Source organism: Dromaius novaehollandiae, chromosome Z (genome assembly GCF_036370855.1).
Source record: "Dromaius novaehollandiae isolate bDroNov1 chromosome Z, bDroNov1.hap1, whole genome shotgun sequence".
Lineage (NCBI taxonomy): Eukaryota > Metazoa > Chordata > Aves > Casuariiformes > Dromaiidae > Dromaius > Dromaius novaehollandiae.
Window position 1 is genome coordinate 43,757,089 of NC_088132.1, and position 18,672 is coordinate 43,775,760.

Sequence of the window (18,672 nt, forward strand, 5' to 3'; positions counted from 1 at the left end):
TGCTGAATTCTCAGGGAGTTTGTTTTTACAAAATTTAGATGTTTTATTTCCTAAAAATACAAATATATGGAATACTAAACATTCTAATTTGATCAGCTGAGATAACACTGCGGGGAAAACACTTTTTAAAATTGTGGGGGAAAAACACTTTAAGCAGAAATTAAATAGTCAGACAGAAATAAGTAAATATCTGTAAACTGATCTTCCTTGACAACTTCTGTTAGTTTTCCACATCTTTCACAACATAAGGACTGCAACATCTATTAACAGGATATCTTCCTAGCCCATGCCCTATTCCCAGCATGCACATTCCTGATCCTTCTATTTTCTTCTTTCTCTCTCCTTTCAAGTCATAAAGCACCCCATCACTCCAGTCTATGTAAAGTGACTGAACTAAGATCATCACTAACAGCACCTTTCACTCACATCTTGAGAAGAAAACAGAGAGCCAATAATGGCAATCCCAGAGACCTAGAGACTAAATACATAAAAATGGAGGCAAACTGAGCAGTGTGAGTAAAGAAAGGCATGTTGTGGTTGCAATCCCTCACTAGAAAAGGAATCAACTCAGTGAGATGCAGAGTGAAAGAAAAGGGGAGTTTAACCACATATTCAGGTTTCACAGTGCAGAGGCTTCCATGAAAATTCTTTAACCTCTCCCCAAAAGCTTGTGTAAGGAAGCACACGCATCTTCCTTCCCTGAACCTGGATGGGTTGTGTTCCTTCTGTAGATGTAATTGGAAAAAGGAAGCAGATAAGCCTGTCTACTTAATGGACAAGCAGCATATTCATGTTCTTTCTACCAGCTCATCATGCACAAGTGTTACTGAGTGCTGCCCAAAAGGGACTCAGCAGTTGAGTTTAAGAAAGTACCAAATACAGCAGAATAGCCTACTGAAAAGAACAAGTGATTATACGAATCATTCCTGTAGCATCCACATGTTAAGATTTCATGAAAGCTTCCATATGACACGAGGACCATTCTCCAGATAAACCTCCCTCTAGTGATTCCAGTCCGAGTTACCAGCCGTCCTCAGTTCTGTTCTGTGGAGGCCCTGCCATTCCCACCCAATGCTAGTCCGCTTTTAAGACAACACATTACTAGGCTGTTCTGGAATAAGTTAATATTGCTTCAAGGCAAGTAGATAAATACAAGAGATTTTAGTATAAAACAATTCATTCTTATTCTAACAAAAGAAAAAAACATTATATTACTGAGTATATCCCGAATCGAGGGAGAGGGATGTGAATTTCACCTTAGTTGAAACTGCAAAGCCAAGGTAATTTGACAACATGCCTGTTCTTTTCCAGTTCACATATCAAACGTTAACCACATTTTGAATACAGAATCTTGTAGTTAGCAATAATCACTAGACAGTATGAACCAAGTTTGATTTTTGGTGCCACTCATGTTTAAATTTGGCCTTTTCAAAGCAGAAGTATTCAGAAATGAACAAGAAACATCAGTGCCCAAATAAAGAAATAAAAAATTTTTAACACTTCTGAGGAAAAAGTGCTAGTTCAGTATTCTTTTTTTACACTGATGTTTAGCATCCAGAAGAATCATCATACTTAATACAAGTTTTTGTACAGATAAAACTGTAAGGTCTAATTTAATATCTCAGAGTTGTATTTTCCTCAAGAAAGTTAATAGAAAGGGCTTAAGATCTAGACATAAAACATACTTTCTTTAGAGGCATGGAAACTGTAATACAGAAAATTGATAGCAAATTACTATTTCACAATAGTTTCAGCAAGGCTGAAGAGGGAAATGGCAATGAACAGCTGAATTTATTTTCCTTTTTTGCTGTTTTTATCAAAACCTGTTGTGGTCTCTGTCTATTTCAATGAGTGTTTTGTTATGGAAGCTTGCACTGAAAGAATTGGGATCTTAGGATGAATTAATCTTTTTCAATACTCATTTAACTGAACAAATGAAAGAAATATTTCACTGATATTTATGTAAGAAGATGCACAAGTAGCAGACTGCAAATTTATAGCTTTGAGAATTTCTTCTGCAAGAGATAATATTATCATACTTGCACACAGCTAATGGAGAATGAACCAAAACTGTGTCCTATTTTTTCTTATACAGAAATGTATCATAATAAAACCATTTTATCATGTTTTTATTATCCTACTGTGTTGTAGCAATAAAAGCTAATTTACACTGAATTCGCTTTTTAAACATTGTTTACATTGGGTTATTAATCAATTTTTTCAATAAAGAATCACAGGGAAAAAGAACAAAACAGTTGGTATAAAAATACATTATGATGAAGGAAAAGCAGTCATATGGTTAGCTTTTTGGTTTTTTTTAACTCAGTTTATTGAGCTACATAGGAAGGGTTTAACAAGGGTAATACACTAAATCTTCAGAAATTCCTAGCAAATATTTATAAATGTTCACAGAATTCATTGCAAGCTATCTGAAAAAGTCCTCTGAAATTTAATTACCATGCTTCTGGTATCTTGCACTTAATCTATTTAGTTCTACATCAACAATTCTTAACCCATTATTCATAAAGGATGTCCAACTCTGCATGGAGCCACAATGATGATTTAAAAAAAAAAAAAAAAAAGAGAGAGAGAGAACAGAGAGAACAATGAATAAATTCACTTACAGTTGCTACCCATAAGTTGAATACCAAAGACTATCACCTTACATTTACCATTTCACATCTTGGTTTTCTAATATGACATAAGATTTTTGTACAACTGAAGTTCACTCTTATTCTTATCCATAAACTATAAATTTATTCCAGGATGAAAGAAAAGGATTACTGATGTATTTGGACCAGGAAACTCTGAATTCAAGTACAGTTCATATGTACAAAAAGTGCAATAGCTTAAAGCAGCAGTTACCAAAACTAAAAATACGGTATTAGCAAAAGAACACTTGTCAGTTTAAGTCTACACTAGAACCCTGACCAGAATAAAAAATAAGTAAGAAAGAAAGAAAAAAAAAGTTACTTGTGCCTTAACGACATTACATAAAATGTGGAAAAACTGTGGAAACATGATTTTTTGTTTGTTTTTCCCCACAGAGATTTTTATCATCGGGTTTTCTGTGCATCTTCCCCTCCCCACTCCATCCATCCCCGCTTTCCCCCCGCCCTTTTTTAATGTTAAAGTAAATTTCCTGGTAGACAGTAGACTCCAGGGATCATGCCAAAATGTCAGTGTAATCCACTGCTGTGCAAAAAACCCTGAAGCACCTCATTAACAGTTTTGCCATTAGGCCTGTCGACAATTTCCAGTCCAATTTCCTTCTTGAAGCTATACCATCTCCTCGCACAACAAAAAGGCATTTTTGTGTCCTTCTTAATATCGTTAAGGCACAGAGACTGAGATACAGGCAAAATTTCAGGTCAAAAATCAGAACAGGAGTCAAAAAATTAAACAAAAAATAACCTAAGGAAAAGCACTTTAAATTTGATCACAACAAGAATCACAAATCAACTCTGAAAACACAGAACCACTATTACCAATGGTGTTTGAGCAGGGCTTACAAAGCCATGCAGACACATATGTAATTTTCATTTCAGTGGTTAATTTTAAACCAAAAGACAATAGTAGTATGCTGCCCATAAATAAATAAATACGCTTTTGAATTGCCTACGATCATCAGCCACACTCCAATGTTTAAGAGCAAATGTGTCCTTGAGAAGATTTCTAGTTCCTGATGAAACCTGGTTCAACAAAGAGGCAAACCTAGTAAATAGCTAGAATACTATTACTTATTACATTAATGCATTCCTTTTGTGGGCAGTTCACATCTCTTTCTTTAATTTACTTTACAGTAGCTCAAAGTGAATTTCACTGGGTCCAGAATTCACACATCAATACTGCTTCCTGCAATGAAAGGATCTTAATTTATTCATGATTTTGTTTTTATGGAAGAATTAAGTAAAACAATGTCATTTCAGTGAGCCTTACAAAACTTATCAGAAAAATACAAGAGAACTCTTTGCAACAAAAGATAAGGCACTTCAAATCTTAAAATTTTTAAGTGTACAAATGAATTAGTAAAATCTTACATAATTTTTTCATAACATTATGTCTAAAATAATACAAGATGAAAGCACTACTTAGCCATTAAATTTACTGTCTTAAGAGCCAAGAAAGTCAAACAGGATCATAAACTGAAAGAAGATATCTTAGTTCTTAATAATTACATTCATGCTCTATGTAACATGTGCAGCCTTAACAGTAAAAATTCCAAATAATAATAACAAGAATAAATTAATGGATATGTAAGCCTCAAGTCCTCATCCGTGCTTTGGAGAACTTCAGTGTGGTATGTACATCCAACTGACCACACGCAGGCATACAGTAATGACATTAATCCACAATAATGCAAATACTAGAAATAAATAAAATCCAAAAACCCAAGGTTTAATTTACATTTTAATAAGAACAACCAGATGTGGGAAGAATTTTGAATTAGCTCCGCTGTAGATTCAGCAGCAAAATAATTCCCTTAAGACACAGAATCTATACAACAATTTTTAATTTAGAAATCCCACGATACCATCATCCCAAGATGTCAAAACTAACCAAGGCAAGTTAACCAGTCACTATTTTAGAAACTTTTCTGACAAAACCTCACAAATAATTTCACCAAAAAAAATGGTAAAAGATCTCTGCTTAATAGAACAGGAGAATCATTCCATAATGTATCCACCACAATGTAACTCCATAAGCATAGCTGAGTGCTCAAATGTGCACTTGACCAAAAACAAAATCTGTAATAAAACAATAAATGCTTCAAAAATTATCACTGGACTTCTTACATGGCAGGCTTACACGGTGCAAGGTCAACTTCTGGTTTGTACAAGTGAAGCCTGCTGTTCTCATAACTAAGATGGGAAGAAAATTTGTACTGGTCAGGAATTTAAGAGTGTGCTCTGCAGAGCAGTTCTGCTAGTTTTCAGAATTGCCTGAATCTTCATTTCTTTCCAGACAAAGCAAAGAAAAAAAAAACCTGACTCCCTAGAAGTTACTTACTACTTCACTTGCAACCACACAAATATTGAGATAAGCCAGAAATGCAACTCAGATTTCTAGAAATCATGGCAAAAAAAAGTTGGAGCTGTCCATCTTTCCATTCTATTTCTAAAGTTCATCTTCCTATACAGTGGAAAAATTAACTGTTCACCATTCAATGTGTACATTGAATATATACTTTATATACATATATATTCTTATTTCTAGGGAAAAAATGACATGTTCTTGCTGTTTATAAGGAGGAAAAGAAATTCTAGACACAAAGATACAGCGACTGTGTTTTAATCTTCCTACTAAACGCAACATGACTCTATTAATCAATGAACTTTCAATTTCATGGTCTATAATCTGAAACTATTTAAAGGTAAAGCTTTCAGTTTTAATTCAACTAACATTTTTCATTTCTCTTCCGGCTTTATACCATCCTACTCTTACGTGTAATCAGAATTTTACAGGGGGTCAGGACAACAGTCTAAATTATTAGTGGTCCACTGAACCAAACATGTAAAGAAACCTAAGAAATCATTTGAAAATCATATCCGGATCTGGCCAACAGAAAGCAAACGTGAAACTCCACAGTGCATTAACAGTATCAAACTTTTATGCTTCATTTTTCTTTTATCTCAACACCACAATTAACTTCTTAAGGCTATACAGATTTCCACCTGAAAAATGGAGATGGCTTTAAATAATAAAAAGGGGCTAATGCAGTGTTAGCATGGTAGTGTTAGCCATGTTATAGATAATTCATGAAGTTTTTAAAAGCAGTATTTAGACCTGTCATGCACATAGGTACATTTTCACATACATTTTTACTCGGACAGAGATTTCTGGGGGGAAAAAAGTCTATTTTAGTCTCTTCCAATTCCACTTAAGAGCTGCTTGTACTACATCTGTAACAATCACATCCAGCAATAGAATTTGATCTAGCATACACTCACGTTCAAACATCCACAAATCAAAATTCTTAAATAAATAATTAAATGAAAAGACATTACCAAGATCACCATTGCCAGCTAGCAATAAATGCCAGGGGGGCTGGCCAGTAATCTCTGAAGTCTTTTGACCCCTATGGACTTAGATGAGTATCATCTTTCAAATCCAGTTGTGCTGGCTGTCAGTATTACTGTCCCCAAGCAGAGTTCTCTCCTCAGGAGTTCAGCTGCCTAATCCACCTCAGGCAAAGTCACACGAAACAGCTGTTGCAGCACATGAGAGGTGACACAAGCACTTTGCCAGCACAGCAGGTTATATGATCATTCCTTAATCTGCTTCAGGAAGGAATGTCATCATCTACGGTGGCAATAACCTCAACCAGCACAGTCATTTGTAAAGTAAACATCTATCCATGGCTTGAGATTAATTTGCACTGAGTCATTCCTCTAGCCCAAATCAGAGACGCTAGTGAGATGATCTAATTCTCATTAATTGCCAGAAACTGAAAAAGATAATTATGGCTGTCACTGATCAAAAATGTAAGTGACCCATTCTCATACCTGTTTTCCCAATACACAGCCACTGAAGGAAGAAGCACAGAGACCCCAAGTTCATAGGTCCTGAATGAATTTACATGGAGCCAGTTAACCCAGTTTAGCAGAATCTACTAACAGCAAGTGCTCTGGGGTGTAAGTCACCCCCAGGAACAGAGCTTGGAACCTAAGACCACCCTCCCCCTTTCCTCACAGATTCTGTCCCAAGGGAGGTGGGTTTTTTTACCTTTGAGCTCCAGATATTCACTAGCATAACTGGTTAAGTGAAAAACTAAAGAGAAAGTAGTCTCAAATGGGAAAATAAAAAAAAAAAATAGAATGAAAACTTAAGGTTTCTAGAGCTAAGAACGTCGCATCTTTACCAGCCCCATTAATTGGTAAATATACTTCCTATACAGAATTACGCTATAGGTTCATTATGCCTTAAGTTCTTTTGCTGGAAGACATCACCTTCGCATCACGCCTTTTAAACCTCAGTTTTCCTTTATCACAGAATCAAAAAACATCCAAAAACAATGGGAAAGGAAGAATATAATCCATAGCTATACAAGAGGTTTCAAACCTCTGTTTGTTACAGGCAAATATTTTCCTTTTTTTCCAGTGCTTATTAATATGCACTTTCATACTGCAGGTAAGTCCAAAGAAAAGTCCTTACCAAAAGCAGTACCAAGTCTGGAGATTTCTGATAGTACTATTTATAAAGGCAAGTGATAACCAGTCTTGCATGATCACCTTTGGTGACGGAAGGAGTTACCTTTACCAGGTTTATAGCTCAGTTTGACAATTTTGTATCAACTGAGGAGCTGTAAAACACATTTAGACTGTGTACACGAGGAGAAGAAGACTTCTTGAAGATTTTACTTGCTGCATGTGGAAGAACAGATACAGTTTTATATTATAATGCTTGAAGCACTTAGATATTAGGGAGGAAGACTTTGGGAAGCAAAACAGGACACCTGCAAGAAAGTCAGCTATCAAAAATGAAAGGTAAAACCCTGGGGATAAACTATGCAGAAACAATGCTGCAACAGAAAGAAGATAAAGGGTTGTCATAAACTCATGGATTTCCTCAAAACTTATTATTGAAGGGACAGGCACACAGAGAACTGCTTTCAGAGAGCTGGAAGAACAAGTGACTCCCTCCAAGACAGAAATGTGAAGGCTAGTAAAAGTCCATCACTCAAAGTTCATTATGGTCCAGGTGCTCAGAGTTTGGAAGTGGGCCAGAGCACAGTTTAAGAGGGCAAAGGAGGATCAGATCAAGCCTCATTAAATAGAGCTCTCCAGTCCACAAAGAGACATTACTTTGATGTGAAATTAAGGGGTAGACAGACACATTGCAAACATACTTCCTGGATAAGTACAGGAAATTCCACAACTGATAACACAAAAACGAAAAAGGAAAAGAGGTTGGTGTGGCTATATTAGATCAGGTTACGACTGGTACCTACGCCTTACCTGTCTTGAAAGTTGAATAGCTCTTGTTACTCAAAAACACTTTGTACACAGACCAGCAACCCGAACCTGACACAGGAGTGTGATATACACAGGGAGAGGATATACCCTTTTCTTTGGACCTGGAGAAAATCCTTGTCATCCTCTGACCTTCCAAAAGGAGGAGCAATATCTCAAATGTCATGGCAAATACACAGTGAAGCTCAAAGCATTCTGCATCAAGCGGGCTCAGGAATTGTATCCTAATTTGGAGGCTAACAATAGATATGCCCTTCTTCCCAACACTTCCGGTATTTTGAGGATCCTTTCCTCAAATGCTTTGAGGAGCATTACAGAACTATTTAGTCTGTTAACCCCAAAGACACATATCTAAATATTTGGGGGCTCTGAAGGAGCCTTAACCTGCATACCTGCTTCTTAAGAAATAGGACTAAAGTAGCTTTTGCAAGTTCAGATGGGCCAACAGCAACCTCAAGACAAACTTGCTAGGCACACACCAAGGAAGAACATGCAATTTGTAGAGACAGAGTAGAGTATCTTCTGAAGTAATCTTGGTGTGAAAAGTGGTCCAATAACCGCAACGCTCAAATTTTGTAGAATGTGAGTGCTCACTGGACCACTTTTGTTAAAGAGAACTGCTGCTGCAGAATGAACCAAACAGCAGGTTAAAGCACCTGATGCCAATGCTCATCAGATGACAAAGATGTTAGTTTGTGGAAACATACTGCAGTTTGTCTGATTATAGGAGACAGGACAGGGACCTGCAGATGTGAACAAGGAAGTGGAAGGTTGGAGGTCAGAAAGCTAAAGGTTAGATCCAGAGAGTCCTCACAGAATGGCAATTAGAAACTGGTCAATTCTGCGTGGAGCATCAATGAGAAAGGGCTGCATGGGAGGAATTAACCCAATATATTCTACTTCAGACTACAGCTACAGAAAGAATGTCCAAAAAAGCATAGGAAAAGATTACTAAGAATCTTTAGAAAAAGAACCAGGGGATATATAAAGAAGGGTTTGTAACCCTGACTTGCTAACTGTTCCTTTATGGGACACACAAGAGCTGTCAGAACAGCAGTCTGTCTGTCTCCTTTAGAGAAAGGGGCAGAGGGCTACTCTACTGGCAATGTCTAGACCTGAAACATCTAGCTCAGACTTGCATTTGTGAAGCCACAGTGTTGGTTATAATTTCTAGAGGAGGAAGAGGAGAGAAGCTACTGCTTTGATATACCACACTAGATCCATTCATGAAACAGCAAGCGTACTGTCAGAGTTAGAGGGGACCTACTGATTAGATTTGGAAAAGGTTACTGAAACCAACGGTCTGAAAGTCATTATCAGGGCCAAAAGTCATCTCTACTGATCTACTGAAAATGTGGCTGGGAACGCAAAGCTTAAAAATGCAGGCTGTTAGCCTTCATAAGCATATAGACTGCTCCTGAAGAGAAATCAGTGCCAGAACACTAGGTCCCCTGATGAACTTCATAACCTGAGTGGACTCCAGGGAGTGTTATGCGAAGTTCTTCTCAGCTTCCCTCACACCTTCCTTCTACCACTCCTGAGCTTCACATTGCCTTAGAGCCACCTCAGGCTGCACTGCACCACAATCCAGCCCAAGTCACCTCCAGAGGGGTGAGGTGACACTAGGCAACTGACCCCTAGCTAGATGCCCTTCTCAGACACACACCCCCCAAATTACAAGATGATCCTACCAACTTCCCCAGAATGATTGGTAAGCTCCAAACACCTTTCTAAGGAGAACTGAAAGACTTAGAAGCACTGTACATTCCTTTAGGATGGTTTCAGATTCATTAAATAACTGTACTGAACATGGCTTCTCTCTGGGAAAGTTTTTAGGAGCACAACAGGAGAGGGAATAAATGGATACACGGTTCAACAAAAGACAGATCAAAGTTTATACTTTATTTTCTCTGTTTGTTCTACTAGATTTATGCTTTATTTTAACTGTCATAACTGGATAATTCAATCCCTCCAGATTCTAGTGTTCATATTCTGTTTTCCTGAGGTATCTAATACTTTCAAAATCACTTATGTTCAGACTACCATATCTTACTTCAGTCAGATGCACAGTACTTCGAACAGCGGTACAATTTAAACTGTTAGAGTGTGCGACACAGTAGGAAAGCTTAAAATCACTGAAACTGTGGCCTTCCATGGTAACACGCAGCTCCACCAAATTCTCATGGCCAGTCTACACACAACTTAGCAGCACTGTGCTATGGCAGTATAATTCATTGGTCTGTGGTGTATTTTACTCATGTTAAAATATTACACAATCATTTTTAAATGAAATGACACTTTGCCATTTAATATATTACATGGTAAAAATCCCCTTGGGAGGATGAAGTGGAATTATGCAAGCATATCTAGACTTCCATTTAAATTCAGACCTTATATTATCCCACTGTAGGTTTTTTCTTTTGGAGAATGGGGAGAGGGAAGGCAAGCAGGAGAGGGGAGAGAACAGTGTTAGAGTCGAAAAACCTCAGATTTGCTGTTTTCACCTCTTCCAAAAAATGCACATTAACACAAGCTGAGGGTTAAATATCTAGATCTAAAAAGTCAAAATAAGAACAGACTATATTTAACGCAGCAATGAACAAACTACCTGGGTTTAACAGCAGAATACCTACACAAGTTCTGTATTACTTTCTGATACCAGCACTAAAGTTCTACTCCAGTTAACAAATACACATATGTACAGCTTTTACTGTAGCAGTTGTCCCTTGAAGTCAATGGAACTTAAATTATGTATCTGCTTAACTGCTTTGCTAGACTTAAGCCTAACAGACTAAGTAGCAGATTTCAGAAAAACCCAAATCTTAACAGAGATGGCATTATATATTTAATTCAAGCCTCTAAATACCCAAATCAATATGGTTAAAATATTACCTGGGTCATTATGTGAGTGAGGCACAACAAAAACTTGAAGCGGTTCACTGTCCCATTCATTTTCATTGTATGTGATATCAAATCCTTGTTTCCAAACACCACCATCTGGATTATCGAAAGGGAGAATGTCATAGACATCCAACATCTAAAAAGGGTAAAAGGAATATACAACAAATTTATCAAAAAAAAAAAAAGTCTGACATTAAAACCAAAGATGTTTTCATCAAAATCCAGTAATAATACTGGATCAGCTTGTTCGCAACACAAGGAGAGATTAATTGTCAAATGAGTAGAGAGCTGACAAATAAAAGCAAGTTTCAAGTCACACTAGGACAATCAAAGCACTAGCAGGTAGAGAAAACCATTTGACCGCCTTCATTCTGAGAAAACTATAGACTAAAATTGATTAGATAAACAGTCCAAGAGAGACCTGGAAGAAGCAACCAAAAGCATGACAGCTCATAATAGCATTGGGGGACTGGAGCTTATGCAGGCAGAACATTATACAAAATAGGAGAATATACTAAACTACATACTAAGAATGCAGAAAAGGAAGAGGACAAATTAAACAATCAGTAATAGAAGAAGACAACACGAGACAGATTGAGGCAAAAGTCAAAAAACAAAAAACTAACTAGCCTTAAATGTTCATCAGCTTCAAAGCAATTTTACAATATGGTCATCTGTGATAATAGACTTAGACCTAAAAGTTCATTCCAGACCTATGCATGGAAGTGATGATTAAAAGGCTAAAGATATATTCAGTAAAGTGCTCTGATAATTTCAGTCCAATTTCACTACAATTGAAACACATACAAAGTCATTCCACCCCCCTCCCCCACCACACACAAATTTGGTGATTTTTACAATCTGGAAGGCGGGGAGGAATGAACCACAATGGAAGTTATGAATGGTATTTTCCAATTTTAGAATCAACTTTTATCTCAGAATGAAGTGGTAGAAAGGAAGATCACTGCAACTCTTCCAGCACATTACCTCCTATATGGTCCCTAGTGCTTGAAGGTGTTTCTGCAAAATATGAGACATGAGACTTTTTGCTCAACACGGCATGTTCATGCCAGGCCCTGATGCATACATAAAGCATTATTATAAACACAGAAAACACACAGAAGTTTCCTCCAGGCAGAGCAGACTTCTCTGAGGAAGGGCAAGGAGCAAGTGGAAGAGCATCACATCCAATAGCATAGAGGACATACAGCAAGTGGAACGTATGAGGATATAAAGGAAGGAGCAAAAGCAGTTTTCTTCTTTGGGGCTAACAAATAACCTTAAAGACTGAAGTTACTCATGAATCCTCAAAGCAGCACAGAATTTCACCTAGTAATTAATCAAGGACTACATTTCACAGAAGAAATGCAAGCTCTGGAAACATGGGATCCAATAAAAGCTATGAAAAAATGCAATAGCATCAGACACTTGCAATGCCAAGTTGAAGATAATATTGCTAAAAAAGAGTCCCAACAAGAGTGAGGTGAATTTACCCAGGAGACTAAACAGAACATTTTAAAATTCCCACAAAGTTAAACACTTATTTTGGTGTTCTTCAGTGCCAACCACTCAAAAGGACAAAAAAGGATCTGTGTACACTCATTTTAGGTCCTTCATTGGAAGCTGATATTTTCTAAAACACAGCGTTTGAGACTGTCAACATAAACAGATCACTTAATCATGCATTCGTAATCATGCTTACTGCAGTCAACAGGTACCGAACTTCCCATTTGCTGTGCTAAGCTTGGAAAAAACTTTGAGGGGGAAAAAAAAAAATTAGTGATGTCTTGAATAATATCTGCTGAAACTAAGGTAAAGCTTATTCCCAAGTGAAAACATGTATTGGGTGAATAGGAGAAAGGATCCTTTGTTACGAAAGTTGGAGCCTGTTTTACTGACTTCCACAGCCCTGCAGCTGCCATTTAAGCTACTGGAAGCAAGACAAGAGAGCGCTCTTAGCTGAAGTCAATATATCAGAGCACCCAGTGACTACTCTAGAAGCTAAGTTTAAAAAGTAAAGGAGACAAAGTTTGCAAAAACTACATCAAAACATTCCTCCTCTCACTAGGAAAGCAACAACGTGTTGTATTTACAACATGTCTCATCTATAAATTGACATGTCAGCAAGGAGGACAGTACGGTCCGAACGCAGTAAATCTAGATGGTGTTAGAACAAAAGAATTTTCAGTTTCCAAATGCTTTGGATATTGTGTTCTTGTGCCATAAGCACAAGGTGCATATAAACAACCAATTCAAAAAAAATATCATTTACATTGCAGGGTATGTTTTCACATGATCATATTGTCACACAAAAATACAGCAGTAATTGTAAAAAGGTCAAAACCTTGAAGTTTAACATGCCCACTCTGTTATTAAGTAGTTTCTTCCACATGCCAGTGTTGAAAGCAGTGATTAGTTACCCTGAGCCAACCATCAGACAGTTCCTTTAAATAGAAAAATTCAGGCTTTAACTTTTAGCAAGCTGTGAAGTGTTTTCTACATTTCCTCTTTTTGTGCCTTGGGCTTTCAAGATCATGGGCTTTTTAGAAGTCTTTTTATTCAGTATTCTCAAAACACAGATTAGATGCATGCATTTCTCATCTGTCTTATTTGCATGGTTGATCCCAACTTTTTCCCTAATCATTTCATTCAGAATAGCTGGCAAAAACATCAGTTTCAAAATTTGTCTTCTGATATACTCAAGTCATCTGAAGTTAAAAAAAAAAAAAAAAAAAAAAAAAAGTAAAAAGGCAATCAAACAATGGATTTAACTGTGCCAATCATATGACATTTACTGGACACTCCCAAAAATAAAAAATAGCAGTTAGGAAAGAATTTTACTCCTTCAGTAGACTCCTGTAGCTGATCCTATAACTCAAATTCTGAAAGTACAGCATTTTTCATGAATGCGTTAGGAAAAGAAATGATTAGGCAAGCTTTTGGAATTACCGATTTTCACATGTTTGAAAAAGCAAGCCATTGAATTTGACCTCCATCTTGGGAGCAAATCTGAACAACAGAAAGGCATCTACTTCGGAGAAATGTAATTTAAATATTTAAAGCACACAGTTTGTTTACAAAAAGTAGATTTTACATGCAAATAATTGCAAGCGGGGGAGGAGAGAAAGAAGAGAAGAATTTACGGAGAGAAGGCAATCTGAGGTGGTAGTATAGGAGTGGCAGCAGTACAAGAAATAAGCGCACAGTGTTATGTACTTCTCAGTCAACATGCACACTGATTGTACATTAAGGTCTCCTCTAGAAACGTCTTAAAACTCTCCTCCCCCACCACCCCAATATATCCTTGGATCTCCTGCGCTCCATTTCAGGTAATAAAAGCAGACCTATTCTCTGTTACCTTTTCATCTCAGAATCTGTAAACTGATCTACTCATTTGAAGGTACTTCTGTATTAACTTCTGTATTCACCCAGCTGCGCAAATATCTGAAAAGGCTTGTCTTATTGCACAATCAGCAGAAAAACACTATGCTAAAGGCATAAGCCAAATATATGCTTCTGAAACTGGAATAAGGAATCGTGCAACAAGCACATGCTTTCGCTGCAAATTTCTACACCCTCATATTAAAAGGGGCAAGGACAAGCACATCCACTGAGATCAAAGAAACAATTCCCCTCTTCTGAGCAATTCTCCCAATAAATTCTCCTACAAGACATGCTCTCACATAAGAAAGAAACTCCAATGGATCACTCTACAAAGGTCTGAAACACCATTCTATATAAAGGTTGGCCTCACTGAAGAATAATGATGAGGTTCAGCGATAGAGCATGAGACAACTGTAGTAACTCACCACTTCCAAAAAAGGAAGGTACTGTTTCACCCCAATTCCACCTCTTACTTGGTGCCAGCTTCTGTCCCCCACCCCAAGACATCTGAGTTAATTCACATCACTAATTCACAAAAAAAGTAATCTATGAAAAAAAAATTTCTACTACGTTAGTAAACTGAACTAGCTCATGGAACAGTCTGACAAGCGCTAGAGTCAAAGCTGAATCAAGTATATGTTGAGTGGAAGAAGGAAAAACTAGAAAGGTTATGTGTAGAAGTGACATGCAGCTCCTGCCACTCCGAAAGCTATTTTGGTAAGAGATATCCAACAACTGAGGGCACCAGACATAATAGGAGCTGTTTTTCATGCGCTACTCTCTTCTAAAATAGTTTAGAATGGATAAAGAAAGAAGGATGAGCTGCTAATGACAGCAGGGCTTAGATGTTGCAGACAAAAGCAAAACTAACTTTGCTGTAACTTTAAGCATTTCAGAAATTATTAAAAAAAGAGGCAGAAAGTTTTAATACACCAGCTCTTCTGATTTTTTGAGCTGACAATGCTAGCAATAGTATATGCCCCAGATATTTTGACTTAAACATAATTCCATTAAAAACAATGTAAAAGAAGAGCACCCAGGAATTTTCTAACACTATCTCCAAAGTAGTATCTCAGTGGAAAACCATGCTAGAATATAGCTGTACATCTGACAACTTCCTTCAACAGACATTTCACTCCCATAGTCACAGGAGTCAGTTAAGACATAAACAGAGAGGAGTTAAAATTCTCATGGTAGCTTATTTCCTTTAAACCAGGAAACCTGAGAAAAATACAAACATCTGAAAGCCTAAAGATACTGAGGCCTTTAGCTTAAGATATGAAGAAAAGCAAGTAACTTTACATTACAATACAGGCCATTGTAATCTTAATGCTGATCCTGGCCATGCTCCAATTAGGCTTATAATGTACGTACACTAAATATCTATGACTTGCACGAGATCATCTTATCAAGTCACAGCTGTGCCAGGACTGCTTCCACCTTAGGATAATATTCCTCACATGCCAAAAACAGGTGCAATGCTTTCTGTATTGCCAGTTCAAGGGGGACAAAGGAGGGCTGTGTGGAAATTAGCCTTATTCCATATTTTCCTGCTTTTTTAAAATTTGATTTTGAATAACTATAATTATTAAATGAAATGCCAGTTTCTGAAGAAAATGAAGTGCTTACTCTGTAAATCTGCCAGTTACCAATGAGTGACTGATAAACTCTTCTATGCCCTGGTGAAAAAGGGCACAGAAAAGGCAAAGGTACTGAATACCTCCTTCATCTCAGTTTTTACTGGTAAGACTGGCCTTAAGGAATGCAAGCCCCTGAGACCAGAGAAGTCTGGAGCAAAGAAGACTTATCTGTGCTGCAGGAGGATCAAGTTAGGGAATATTTAAGCAAACTGTACATAAACAAGTCCATGGGCCCTAATGAGACATATCTACGAGTGCCGAGGGAGCTGGCTGATGTCACTGCAAGGCATGGATTATCTTTGAACAGTCATGACAATCAGAGGTGCCTGAGGAGTGGAAAAAAAGAAATGTCATCCCTATCTTTAAGCAGGGCAAGAAGGAGGATCTGGGGAACTACCAGGGCAGTCAGCCTCACCTCAATCCCTGGAAAGGTGAGGGAGCAGCTAATCCTGCATATTACATGTCCATGTGAAGGACAGGAAGGTGGCTGGGAGTGGTCAGCACTTACATTTCCCCCTTACAAAGGGGAAATAGTGCTTTACCAACCTGATAGCCTTCTACAATGAGATGACTGGCTTGGTGGACAAGGGGAGAACAGTGGATATTTTGTTAGCCTAACTTCACTACGGCTTCTGACACTGTCTCCCATAACATCCTCAGAGACAAGCTGATGAAATACAGGCTAGATAAGCTGTCAGTGAGGTGGACTGAAAACTGGCTGAACTGCCAGGCTCAGAGGGCTGTGACCAGCAGCACAAAGTCCAGCTAGAGGTTAGTCACTAATGGTGTCCCCCAGGGATTGATACTGGGGCCAGCAGTTTGACATCTTTGTTAATGACCTGGATGACGGGACCGAACGCACCGTCAGCAAGTCTGCAAATGATACAAAGCAGGAGGAGTAGCTGATACACCAGATGGTTGCACTGTTCTTCAGAGGGACCTCAACAGGCTGGAGAAACGGGCAGGGAGGAACCTCAAAGTTCTGCAAAAGGAAGTGCAAAATCCTGCACCTGGGGACAAATAATGTCATGCACCAGTTCAGGCTGGGGGCTGACCAGTTGAAGAGCAGCTTTGCAGAGAAGGACCTGGGGGTCCTGATGGGCAAGATGAACATGAGCCAACAATGCACCCTCCTGGCAAAGAAGGCCACCAGTATCCTGGGCTGTATTAGGCAGAGTGTTAATTGCAGGTCAAGGGCAGTGATCCTTCTCCTCTACTCAGTGGCCTGGTAAGGCCACATCTGTAGTACTATGTCCAATTCTGGCCTCCCCAGTACAAGATAGACATGGTCTACTGGAGAAAGTCCACGGAAGGGCCACCAAGCTGGTAAGGGGGCTCGAGCATCTCTCACACAAGGAGAGGCTGAAAGAGTGGGACCATTCAGTCTGGAGAAGAGTAGGCTGAGGGGGATCTTATCAGTGTTTATAAATATCTGATGGGAGGGGGTAAAGAGAATGGGCCCAGATTCTTCTCAGTGGTGCCTAGTGACAGGATGAAAAGCAGTAGGTACAAATTGAAACACAGGAAATTCTGCCTGAACATAAGAAAATCCTTCTTCATTGTGAGGGTGGTCAAACACTGACACACACTGCCCAGAGAGGTTGTGGAGTCTCCATCCTTGGTGATATTCCAAACCCAGCTGGACACAGCCCTGGGCAAGCTGCTCCAGGTGACCCTGCTTGAGAAGGTGGGTTGGACCTGATGATCTCCAGAGGTCCCTTCCAACTCCAACTATTTTGTGATTTCAACAATGAAAGCACACTTGTTTAAAAGCAACAATTCATGGAACTACACACATCCCTATGAATTTGACTCATGGGTGGGTCCTGAATTTTACAGGCAAGACTTTCACATGCCAGTTTCTGCAAACTGCAAGATCTTGATTTTAACAGTCCACAGTGTAGGTAAGAATAACGGAACACATGCTAGGGAAAAGTGATCTAAAACCACGCTTATATGATTTTGAGCTCAAGAGCTGGAAGTTATTACTCAGGAAAGATCCTGGAATCATCACTGACAGTTCTCTGAAATAACTGGCTCAGTATGAATCAGCAGCAGTTAAGAAGAAAAAAAAAAAAAAAAGCCAAGAAGTTAGGACTCTGGAACCTCCACTGGAATCAACCCAAACCGGATCAGGTTGAAATCACCACAGTTACGCCAAGACATCCAGAAGACAGATGCTAAATCATTTTCATCTCCTGTATAACACCATCCCCTATAAGAATTGTTCAAGACATTAATTACATCTATTGTCTGACCAAGTTACATGCCTCCAAGTTAAGAATAGGTTCCGAGTCAGTGAGAAATAAAAGAGGTTAAAGAGAAACATTTCCTTGAGCTATTTAAATTTCATTTCTAATTATAAAATACTCCTATAGTATGCAAGGAGATTGTAAAAACAGAAGAAACAGAATTTCCAAAAGGATGCTGCATGCTTCTTTTATGGCTGCTTAAGACGACAGTCAAATTATTACAAACTTTTCAACTAAAACATTTGAAAAATTACCATAAACTGTCTCTCTTCTACATTGGCTTATTTTGACTTTGTACTTATGGACTCTAACAGTTGAGGTAAGGTTACATCTTGGGCAAGCACCACGAAACTTGCCCAGTGGACACTGAACTAATACATAAAAGAAAAAAGCACCGTTCATGCCTCTTCTGGCCATCTGTTTAAAAGTGATTGACACTCTCTATTTTTAAAAGTAGCAATATGAGTAGGCACATTGTTTGATGCTTCAGTAATTGACAGAGAAAAGAGGAGGCACTTCGCC

The 18,672-nt window shown here is 38.2% G+C and overlaps 1 protein-coding gene across 1 annotated transcript in view; it reads right to left on the reverse strand.

Annotated features, from left to right (window-relative positions):
* The window catches only part of LOC135325064 (alpha-mannosidase 2-like), a 125,631-nt gene that overhangs the window by 90,406 nt on the left and 16,553 nt on the right, over positions 1 to 18,672 (reverse strand). Inside the window, exon 3 of the mRNA XM_064502500.1 lies at positions 10,866 to 11,010. Coding sequence (XP_064358570.1) covers positions 10,866 to 11,010 — 145 coding nt within the window. The remainder of the gene's footprint in view (positions 1 to 10,865; positions 11,011 to 18,672) is intronic.